Source organism: Saimiri boliviensis, chromosome X, assembly GCF_048565385.1.
Source record: "Saimiri boliviensis isolate mSaiBol1 chromosome X, mSaiBol1.pri, whole genome shotgun sequence".
Classification (NCBI taxonomy): Eukaryota; Metazoa; Chordata; class Mammalia; order Primates; family Cebidae; genus Saimiri; species Saimiri boliviensis.
The window spans coordinates 115,754,752-115,767,058 of NC_133470.1; the positions used below are offsets into that span (position 1 = coordinate 115,754,752).

Here is a 12,307-nt window from a genome sequence, read left to right on the forward strand (position 1 = left end):
TAAAATACATGATGTTCATTTCAAGCTTGCTTTTAAATACTTTTCCCCCAACACCTCTCCCCAAGTACACTATTTTGTAATATCCAGATCGAGGCTTTCTTTAGGAATGATTTTCTGCCATACTAAACATGAGGGGCACAGAAAAACCCTCAGGATTCCAGAAAAATAACACTTTTTGCACTATTCTGAAAAATCGAAAATATTATGAGCAAATTATCAAATATTACAATAAAGGCAGAATTTGCCCATCCACTCGCACGACCATGCCTTACTCTCCTCACCCTGATCATGGTTCTGGTTCCAGTCAAGTTCTACTTATACAAACCTAGTTATCAGGCCAAAGTTTCCCCCACTTGATTCATTTAAATGCTGCTGGAAAATATTTACGCTGGTGTCCAGGAGGCACTGCCTCTACCCTGAAGCCCAAGGGTAAACAGGCCCCAGCAACCTTGAAACCCCTTGGTAACCTTTGGATCAGAAAGCTCTGAAAGGGGCCTAGGAAAAGAGAACGAGGCCTGAGCCCAGCCCCTGCTCTGTGAAAAGTGGGTGCCGCCTGAGCATGCCACCTACCTAACACGTCCGGGTATGGAACGAGTTGGAAAATGTTCTTCAGCTCCTGTAGTTGCACCGATGTGAAAGTGATGAGCCAGAGGAGCTGCTCGACTGTCCTCAGGCTTTCTGAGTTCGTGGCCACTGCCACTGTCGAGTTTCTCCTTGTCCCTGGGGCCAAGGTCTGCCACACTACCACGGCATTCTGTTGGTGCTGCTGCACGGTGCGGTTGCTTCTTGTTTACAGTCGGACAGTATTGTGCCATCCTCGTTTTCTCCTGGTAAATCACTGAGATCACTGGAGGAATCGCATCTGGAAAGGCGTAAAGGCAGAGAGAGATCTGAACCTCATTGGAGGCCTGGGTTTATGGGCTGGAAGAAGTTAGGGGCGGCAAACTGAAAACCGCACAAAGACAATCGGCTGTCCCAGGAAAACGTAGTTTCCTGGAGTTCACTGGAGCACCTGTCACCATCCAGGCACTGATCATGTATTTCCTTTCCTCAATTCCCAGGGTGCGATAACAGTGCCGTCTTGGCTTCTCTTGGGCAGAAGCTTCAGTCCCTGCTATCGATGAAACCGTGCGCCTCTGCAGACTCTGGCCTGCAATCTGTACAGTAATCCCCAGTCGGGACAAGAAGTGCAAAGCCGCTTGAGAAAAGTCCAAGTACTCCAAAATTTTACCAATGACCACCACGTCAGTCTCAGACTAACAGATTCAGCCTCGTGTTTATTCTGTGTTGACTTTCTCAAAGAGTGCGACTGATTTCTTATAGAGCACATCTTACCACCCAGAATGGTCTGCATGCCCAGCTCCAAGACCCCAATCCCAGCACTGAAGGGAGCATGGCGGCTCTGCTTTCAGTGCCCTTGCTGGAACTTTGAACAAGCAGTCCCCTAGTCAATCATATCAGCTTAACTATAGCCCGTGCCATGTGCAGCCTGCCAAATACAGAGGGTCAGGCCATGAGACATTCTCCAAACTTTTACTCAAGGGGTCCTGTGGTCACTGTGAGATCTCACCTCCCCTCAAGCCCCCAAATCAGCTTTCCTCGGGGTAAAAAGTAGGTCCAAGTAGGGAGTAGTCAGCTAAGCCGCAAGCTGGGGCCCCTATGTTGCATACATATATGCCTCCTATTGGCCCTTTTCTTCTCCACACTGCCCCAAAGTTTTGGCTAACCCTACCCCACCCCCAACCCCCACCCCCACCCAGCCACACTCACACCCTCCATCCACACCCCCATCCACACCCACTACACCCACCCCCACCATGCACCCCCACCCCCACCCTCACCCCCCACCCTCACTGTGCACCCCCTACTCCATCCCCACCCACCACCCTTACCCTCATCATGCACCCCCCAACCCACACCTCCTCACTTCCCACCCACACCTCCAACCCCGACCTGCAACCCCCACCCTCACTGTGCACCCCCCACCCACATCCCCACCCTCAACCACATCCCCCACCCCACTCACAACCCTCACCCTCACTGTGCACACCCCAGCCCTCACCCCATCCCACCCACTACCCCCGCACCCACCACGCACCCCCACCCGCACCCTCCACTCCCCACCAGCAACCCCCACCCTCACCAGCAACCCCCACCCTCACTGTGCACCCCCACCCAAAATCCCTACTCTCATCACACACCCTCCTCACCTCTCACTCACACCTCCAACCCCCACTTGCAACCCCACCCTCACCGTGCACACCCCCAACCCCATCCCCACCCACAACCCCCACCACTACCACACACCCCCACCGGCAACCCCCACCCTCACCAGCAACCCTGACCCTCACTGTGCACTTCCCCACCCGCAACCCTTACCCTCATCACACACACCCTGACCCATACCTTCTCACCTCCCACCCACATCCCCACCCCCAACCAAACTCCCATCCCCACTCACAACCCTCACCCTCATCGTGCACAGCCCCACCCACACCTCCACCCCCCACCTGCACCCCACACCCACAGTCACACCCCCCGATTCCAATCTGCAAACTCCACTCCCCACTCCCACCTGCACTCCCCACCTTCCCATCCCCCTACTCCTTTCCACCCCATCCCTTCCTTGTGCGCATAAGCAAGTCTCATCTATTGCAACTGTAACCAATACAAAGCCCGAGAACGGGGACCAGCTCCACCCTCTAGCTCCAGTTCTAGCGCCAGACGCCATAGTTTGTCTAGGTGCACAGCACTCCAGCCATGGCACGTTCGCGAGGCTATGGCAAGTTCTACTTCCTGACTGTATGCCCGGTAGAAGAAAATCCCATACCTGAGCTAGGGGCAGCATCAAGGGCCGAAGACCATGGTGGCCAAGGAGCACCAGGCCTCATGGGTATTATGTACCCCGAGGGCGACATGAACCCGGAGGGCGACATGAACCCCGAGGGCGCCGTGAACCCCGAGGGCGGCGTGAACCCCGAGGGCGCCGTGAACCCCGAGGGAGGCGTGAACCCCGAGGGCGGCGTGAGCCGTGATGGCAGCGTGATTCACGAGGGCGGCGGTGGAAACCAAGAGCCTGAGGAGCAACAGTGGCCCTGGGAGGAGCCGGCCCAGGCAGCCATGGAGGATCTGCAACCCGAGAACTGGGAGCCACCAACCCAGCGCAGGAAGTTCAAGTTCACGCCGCTGCAGGTACAGGAGCTGGAAAACATTTTTGAATTCACTCAATACCCTGATGTGTTCTTAAGGTAAGTGGCTTGCTCCACGAGCTGCGAGATCTCCATGTTTGTTTCAAGGCCTCTTTTTCTCTCACTTGCCCCACCTAATCATTAGGAAAAAGCCACTGGGGGTCCTTGCTTGCTTTTGTGCTGTGGTGGGGGTGGGAATATTTACCTCGTGGGCATCAAGGTAATATTTTATTGCAATGTTTATGTGAAAGAAACGTGGAAATTAGTTCTTGCCTCCCTTTTTTAAAGTTGTGATAAAATACACAGAAATATGAAATTTGCCATCTAAGCCAGTTAAGTATGTTCACATTGTTGTGCAATAGCTCTTTAGAATTCTTCTCATCTTGCCAAGCTAAATCTCTATACCAATTAAGCAGCTCCCCTTTTCCTCCTTTCCCCAGCCCCTGGCAACCGCCATTTTACTATTTTACTTTATGAGGTTCCTACCCTCATCATGCACCCCCCAACCCGCACCTCCCCACTTCCCACCCACACCTCCAACCCCCACCCTCACCGTGCACACCCCCACCCACATCCCCACCCCCACTCACAACCCCCACCCTCACCGTGCACACCCCACCGCCCACCCCCACCATGCGCCTCCGCCCGCAACTCCTGCCCTCACTGGGCACACCCCAGCCCCCACCTATATCCCCACCCCCTCACTGTGTGCCACCACCCGCAATCCCTACCCTCATCACGCACCCCCCGACCCATACCTCCTCACCTCCCACCCACACCTCCAACCCCGACCTGCAACCTTCACCCTCACCATGCACCCCCGACCCACATCCCCACCCCCAATCACATTCCCACCCTCACTCACAACCCCCACTCTCACCGTGCACATCCCACCCACACCCACATTCCCCATCTGCACCCCACACCCACAGTCACAACCCCTGACTCCAACCTGCAGCCCCCCACTTCCCATCCCCACCCGCACTCCCCACCCCCACCTTCCCATTCTCCCCACTCCTCTCCACCCCCTCCCTTGCTTGTCTCACCCATTGCAACTCTAACCAATACCAAGCATGAGAACAGGGACTAGCTCCACCCTCTGCCCTCCTCAGGAGGTGCGGGTCGGGGGATGCATTATATGAGATACCTCTATGCTAGGTACCTCATATAAGTAGAATCATACAGTATTTGTATTTTTGTCACTGACTTAACTCACTTAGCCTAAGGTCTTCAAGGTTCATCCATATCACAGCATGTATTAGAATTTCCTTCCTTTTTAAGGCTAAATAGTATTCCAGTTAATAGACACACACACACACATTATCATTCATCTGTGAAAGGGTATTTGGGTTGTTTTTGTCTTTTGGCTGTTGTAAATAATGCTGCTGTCAACATGAGTATACAAATATCTCTTTGAGTCTATGTTTTCAGTTCTTTTGGGTATATATATACCCAGATATGGAATCGCTGTATCATATGATAATTCTTTGTTTAATATTTTGAAGAACCACATACTCTTTTCCATAGAGGCTGCATCATTTTACATTCTCATCAACAGTATATGGGGGTTCCAGTTTCTCCACATCCTCACCACCACTTGTTATTTTCTGGGGTTTTTTACATAGCCATCCTAATGGTTGTGAGGTGATGCTTCATTGTAATTTTGATTTGCATTTCCCTAATGCTTAGTGATGTTGTGTATCCTTTCACGTGCTTAGTAGCCATTTGTGTATCTTTTTTGGAGAAATGTCTCTTTAACTCCTTTACCCATTTTGAAATGAGTGGTTTTTTTTCTTTTTTCTTTTTCTTTTTTTTTTTTTTTTTTTTTTTTTTTTTGGTTATTGGGTTGTAGGAGCTCTTTATATATTCTGGATACTAACCCCTTATCAGATGTTTTTTGCAAATATTTCCTTCTATTCTATGAGTTGTCTTTTTACTCTGCTGATTGTATCTTTTGATATGCAGAAGTTTTTAATTTTGATATAGTCCAATTTATCTATTTTTTCTTTTATTACCTGTGATAATGGCCTGTTTTTGTCGTTGTTTTTGAGTGATGGGGGGAATCTGTCACCAAAGCTGTATTCCTGGCCTCAAGCAACCCTCCCACCTCACTCAGCCTCCTGAGTTGCTAGGATTATGGGAGTGAGCCACCACACCCAGCTCTAGTCTCTTTTTATAAATAAAATTTTGTTGAAATTGGAGTAAGGAGAATGAGATACTGTCATGCAGCTACAGTGCTAGATTCTTCCTTTATTTAAAATTTTGATAATCTGTTCGTCATAGGGTTTTTTTTTCCGTTTGGTTGGTTGGTTGGTTTTTTGTTTTTTGATTGTTCTGTTTTTGAGACAGAGCCTCTCTCTGTGGCCCAGGTTGGAGTTCAGTGGTACGATTTTAGCTCTCTGCAACCTTTGCTTCCTGGGTTCAAGTCATCCTCCTGCCTCAGCCTCCCAAGTAGCTGGGACTGCAGATGCAGGCCACCACACCTGGCTAATTTTTGTATTTTTTGTGTAGAGATGGGGTTTCACCACATTGCCCAGACTGGTCTCACTGGGCTCAATCGATCTGCCCATCTAGGCTGCCTCCCAAAGTGCTGCGATTACAGGCCTGAGCCTGAGCCACCACGCTTGGTCCTCATCACAGATTTTTGCATTAATTATTATTAAAATAGTGCATTAGGGCCAGGCGCGGTGACTCAGGTCAGTAATCCCAGCCCTTTTGGGAGGCCAAGGTAGGAAGATTGCTTGAGCCCAGGAGTTTGAGAACAGCCTGGGCAACATGGAGAAATCCTGTCTCTACATAAAACTTAAAAAATTAGCCGAGCAGGTGTGGTGGTGTGTGCCTGTACTCCCAGCTACTTGGAAGGATGAGGAGGAAGGATCGCTCGAGCCCAGAACATGGAGGCTGCAGTGAGTGGTGATCCTGCCACTGCACTCAAGCCTGGACAACAGTCTCAAAAAAGAAATGCATTGAAATTATTTACCTTGGCCAGGTGTGGTGGTTCATGCCTGTAATCCCAACACTTTGGGAGGCTGAGGCGGGCATATCACCTGAGGTCAGGAGTTCAAGACCAGCCTGGCCAACGTGGCAAAACCCCATCTCTACTGCAAATGCAAAAATCAACTGGGTGTGGTGGCATGTGCCTATAATCCCAGCTACTTGGGAGGGTAAGGCACAAGAACTGCTTGAACCCTGGAGGCAGAGGTTGCAGTGAGCTGAAATCATGCCACTGCACTCCAGCCTAGGAGACAGAGCAAGACCTTATCTCAATATTTTTTTTAAAAAAGTCTTTCTCTGGCCGGGTGCAGTGGCTCACGCCTGTAATTCCAGCACTTTGGGAAGCTGAGGCAGGTGGATCACCCGAAGTCGGGAGTTCAAGACCAGCCTGACCAACTGGGAGAAACCCCGTCTCTACTAAAAATACAAAATTAGCCAGGCATGGTGGCTGGTGCCTGTAAGCCCAGCTACTCAGTAGGCTGAGGCAGGAAAATCGCTTGAACCTGGTAGACGGAGGTTGCAGTGAGCAGAGATAGCACCATTGCACTCCAGCCTGGGCAACAAGAGCAAAACTCTGTCCCCAAAAAAGAAAAGAAGTATTCCTCTGGATTACTGAATTGTTAATGTCACCTTAAATTTTGTGATAAAGGTAAACTATTTCTAAAACATCCATGGAGCTGGGAATTAGAGAAAAGTATATACTTGCAGGAGGTGTGAGGGGAGATTATAAATTGTAAAACAAGCATGACGTATACATACTATGTATTTCATTTCATCCACAACTTTGAAGACTAACCATGTGTGATTTTCTCTCCACAGAAGGGAACTTGCCCATGCCATTGGAGTGTCTGAAGAGAAAGTGCGGGTCAGTAAACCTGTAGAGGCAATTTGACAGGACAGCCATTCTAAAACCTGCTTCAGGGCACTGAAGGCTTTGTCCTGAACATTCTTAAGTTGTGTTTTTGTTATTGTCTTTTTTGTGTTGGCAAATAGTATTGAAGTTTGGGTTCTTTGTCGGTAGAAAAGGGAGTAAGCTCCACCTTATGGTCCTTTCCTCTTTCCCATTCCCCCTAGGGAACATGATTTCCTAAAGGAAAAACAAAACAAAAAACTGCTTCCCCTGATCTGTATAGAAAATTAAACAAATACATACATAGGAAACACATATATGTATAAAATATATATAATACATATATGTGTATATGTATGTATCCAATAAATAAAATTCAATTCCTTCTAACACTGGCATCTTCTAGGAGCAATTTCTATGTGGAGTCATGGTGGCGCTCAATCTTACCCTAGAAATATTCAAGTAAAATGCAGGGAGGGGCAGGGTTATAAGAGGGTTCAAGTGTGCTAAATTATTTAAAGCCAGGCATAAGCACTTAGCTAAATGAGTGAATTTATAAATATTGGGATGAGGGAGTAATTCACCACAGAACACATTACATGACTAAATAGTGAGTTAAGCTGAGACTTATGAGGAGATAGCTTAAATGTCCAAGTACCTGGTCCTTCTTTTAAGTTATTGGTAAAGCTGTATGGAGAGTAGCAGCCCTAAGTTTTAATTTTCTAAAATATATTGATGGGTCAACCTGAAAACATTGCTAAAATAGTCACATTATGGTTGGAATTGGGGAAGGTTTGCAAGCTTCGGAAATTTGTCTAAAGAATGAAACAGAATGAGTAATACTGACTTCATTTCAGTTGACCAAGAAGGGTGAAAAGGTTAGAGAGAAATGTGGTCAAAATAGGCTTTGCACATACTATACAAATTCACCATTATGAAACTACTAAACGTATAAGTGACTGTTATCTTGAGGAATTTCTATCCATCTAAGGATTTGTATTTATTTTTGGTGGCACTTTTTTGAAGAGGTGGGTTTTCTGGAATTTGTTTGGAGAGGTGGCCCTCATTTTAGGGTAGATTCACACCCATGTTAATTTCAAATACTTTTCATTCCTTTAAGCAGTGTTGACTAATTTGTAGGCCGTAGAATTCAAATGATGATTACTTGAGACCAAAGAAACCCATAGGTAGTATCGGCCAAGCACGATGACTCATGCCTGTAATCTCAGTCCTTTGGGAGTCCAAGGTGGGTGGATCATGCGAGGTCTGGAGTTCTAGAGCAGCCTGACCAACATGGGGAATCCCCGTCTTCACGAAAAATACAAAATTAGCGAGGCATGGTGATGCATGCCTGTAATCGCAGCTACTCAGGAGGCTGAGGCAGAAGAATCACTTGAAGGAAGCAGAGGTTTCGGTGAGCCGAGATAGTGCCATTGCACTCCAGCCTGGGCGTAGCAAGAGCGAAACTTTGTCTCAAAAAAAAAAAAGTAAAGAAAACCATATGTAGTATCAAAGGGATATTTTTAAAAAAAGAAAAGAAAACAAAAATCAGGATGACCTTATTGTTAGCTTTGCTGCAGAGTGCACCTGTGAGTGTAGGGAGGGAATTGCACTGCAGATCTGGTTGTCCAGAAAAGCAGCCCAACAAAGCAGATTACTGAGTGCTGGCATCCTAATGCCAAAGGGTGGGCTCACGATCCGACCTGGTTCGGGTTGGGTTGGAGAAGTTGCAAAGAGGTTGGGATAACTTTTCTCGGGCTGGTAAACTCAGAGGAAAAGAAAAACAAGGTTCGGTGAGTTGCTTTTCTCCTCCCTGAGTTTACATAATGTTCTCTCCATAGTGTTCTGAAAAGAATATGAGCCACAAGATAGAAACAAGGGAAGAGAGAGAATGTTCTCATGTATCTTTAAAGTATACAGCATAAATTTCCCCCAAGAAAGTAATACATAGTTTTTCCATAGCTTTTGCAGATGTAATGTAGCTGTTTTATGAAACCAGTATTGGGAACACAGACCTAATATCAGAGCATACCAGTTAACCCACTGTACACTTTGGTTATGTTTTTTTTTTCTTTTCTTTATTTTTCTTTTTTTTTTTCTTTTGTATTTGGGCTCTGGGGTACATGTGCATGGCACGGCATGTACATACATACATGTGCATGGCATGTACATACATACATGTGCATGGCATGGCATGTACATACATACATGTGCATGGCATGGCATGTACATACATACATGTGCATGGCATGGCATGTACATACATGTGCATGGCATGGCATGTACATACATGTGCATGGCATGGCATGTACATACATACATGTGCATGGCATGGCATGTACATACATGTGCATGGCATGGCATGTACATACATGCCATGGTGGTTTGCTGTCTCCATCCCCCAGGCCCTGCTGCGTCACCTACATCAGGCATTTCTCCCCGAGTTACCCCTCCCCATCCTCCCCCCTCCCCGCTGTCCCTCATGCCCCTTCCCTCCACCCCGCCACCTAGCCCTGTAAGTGTTGTTCCCTTCCCTGTGCTCAAGGGTTGTCATTGTTCGTCACTCGCCTATGAGTGAAAACATCCGGTGTTTGGTTTTCTGTTCTTGTGTCAGTTTACTGAGAATGATGGTTTCTAGATTCATCCATGTCTACATCCATGTCTCTACAAAGGACACAAACTCATCGTTTTTTATGCCTGCATAGTATTCCATGGTGTCTATGTGCCACGTTTTCCTTGTCCAGTCTATCATCAGTGGACATTTGGGTTGGTTCCAGGTCTTTGCTATCGTAAACAGCACTGCAATGAATATACGTGTGCATGTGTCTTTATGATAGAATGATTTATAATCCTCTGGGTATATACCCAGTAATGGGATTGCTGGGTCAAATGGAATTTCTATTTCTAGATCCTTGAGGAATCGCCACACTGTCTTCCATAATGGCTGAACTAATTGACACTCCCCAGTGGCACAATTGAGACCTTCCAAAAGGAGCTCTTTTAGACTTTTAGACACTGGCCTCAAGACTATATATTCATGCGGCAGAAAGACTGAAAATCATTAAATTAGACAGTGATAAAGATGTGTCAGTCAGAGAAAGGCCCTCCATGCCACTTAAAATTTGCAGTTTGAGAACTTTCAAAAGTAATAAATACAATATAAACTCCATTAACTAGGATGCTGAGAGGATAGTGACATCTAACTGACAGGTTCTTTTTTGTCTGTTTGCTTTTTAATTGTTGGCAGATACTTAGGGAGGAGCCATATTTGTGACCCTTCCCCCACATTGATATTAACCATGTTCCTAAAATGCAGGTTCCACCTTTCTGTCTTAGGAATATGGGGTGGAATTCAGACCTCCTGGTTGAGTAGCAGGGCCTAGGGGGTCCCGCCATGCTGGACTATCGCACCTCCAGTGCAGAATCCTGGAAGTGTAGCTAAAACAGAGTGAGCTGAGCTTGCCCTGAGCCGAGGAAGGTTTGGAGGGTGCAACAGGTTGGAGAATGAATTGACATTGGTGACAATGGTATGCCTCTTTCCCCTAAACTATTAAGTGGACAAAGATTGTTGAGAATTTCAGTTAATTTGGGTCGAGTTGGTTTCAACTTTCCTTAATGCTACAGGCTAAAATATCAAGGAGTGTCCAGGCCTGTCTTGCCAGAGGACGAATAATCCCTTAGGCATCCTGGAAGGAAATCTGTCTAAAATTCCAATGTGCTCTTTCCTATTATTTACCGCATACTAAAGACAGATTTTTTAAATAGTCCCCTGAAGACGACTTGAAATTAGGCCCACTTTTTACCCTGCTGAACCTCTCCCACAAATAAGTTGAAACTCTCCCTAGTGTGGAGGGAGTAGGAGGCAGCTGGATAGCTAGCTGATGGTCACTTGTCAGATGCAGACCTTTTGTTACCCTGTTGCCAGGCATTGAATTAACAGCAAGAACCTGAAACAACTCATAAGCCAGAACTGCATCCAATACCTGGAAGTAACCCTTAAAGAATATTAAAATTGGGGCTGGGCACAGTGGCTCATGCCTGTAATCCCAGCACTTTGGGAGACCAGAGTGGGAAGATTGCTTGAGGCCAGGAACTCGAGACCAGCCTGGGCAACATAGTGAGACCGTCTCTACAGAAAAATAAAAACAGCTGGGCATAGTGGCATGCACCTGTAGTCCCAGCTACGTGGGAGGCTGAGGTAGGAGGATCTCTTGAGGCCAGGAGTTCAAGGTCACAGTGAGCTATGATTGCACCACTGGACCCCAGCCCAGGCAAAAGAGCAAGACCCTGTCTCAGTAGTTAGATAGATAGATAGACAGGAGCAAGACCCTGTCTCGATAAATAGATAGATACATAGATAGATAGATAGATAGATAGATAGATAGATAGATAGATAGATAAAATAAAGTAAAATGGAGAAGAGAGATACAAAGTAATAAGCTTATTCTGGGGCTTGGCACAAAGCTGGTGCTCACTAAGGGTGAGCTGAAGGGCCAGGGGATGTGTTATTAACTTTCCTAAGGTATTTTAGCAATGAGGAAATAGCTTTCTCTGATGTAGTTTAAAATCTCAATAGCATATAAAGTTGCATCCTGTGTTTGTCCATTATGACATGAACTGTTCAATATACTAAACCAATCTCTTTTTTCCCTCTAATTGTAGATTTGGTTTAAGAATAAAAGGGCCAGGTATAGACAACAACAGAGGCAATTAATGCTCGTCAATGAACCACCTCCTGAACCATCTTCTGATCCAGATGACAGTCTCTGCATCGTCTTGGATTAGCCCTAGAATGCCATCCTTCTTCAGGAGCTAGTTTGGAGATGGGTTTTTCTGGTGCCACTGACACCTGGGCTGCCCATGCCACTCATGCTGCCCTTATCTCCTTTAAAGTTATATCAATAAAGAGGCAAATTCTCAATATATTTGTTTCTGTGTGCCGATTGTGGTTAGTAGGGTATGGGTGCAAATTGTTTTTAAAAAGCCATTTAAGTCAGGGCACGGTGGCTTACGCCTGTGATCCCAGCACTTTGAGAGGCTGAGGCGGGTGGATCACAAGGTTAGGAGTTCAAGACCAGCCTGGTCAAGATAGTGAAACCTCATCTCTACTAAAAATACAAAAAAAAAAAAAAAAATTCGCTGGGCATGGTAGTGAGTGCCTGTAATCCCAGCCACATGGGACGCTGAGGCAGAGAATTGCTTGAACCCGGGAGGCGGAGGTTGCAGTGAGCCAAGACTGCGCCACTGCACTCCAGCCCAGGGCGACAGAGTGAGA

At 46.8% G+C, this 12,307-nt stretch overlaps 1 protein-coding gene across 1 annotated transcript; it reads left to right on the forward strand.

The window, feature by feature from the left end:
- The first annotated feature begins 2,760 nt into the window (after positions 1 to 2,760).
- On the forward strand, positions 2,761 to 11,817 carry RHOXF1 (Rhox homeobox family member 1). Its single transcript, XM_039463984.1, has 4 exons — positions 2,761 to 2,899; positions 2,990 to 3,248; positions 7,002 to 7,047; positions 11,695 to 11,817. The coding sequence occupies exons 1-4, from the start codon at positions 2,761 to 2,763 to the stop codon at positions 11,815 to 11,817; spliced, it is 567 nt and encodes a 188-aa protein (XP_039319918.1).
- Positions 11,818 to 12,307: the final 490 nt, after the last annotated feature.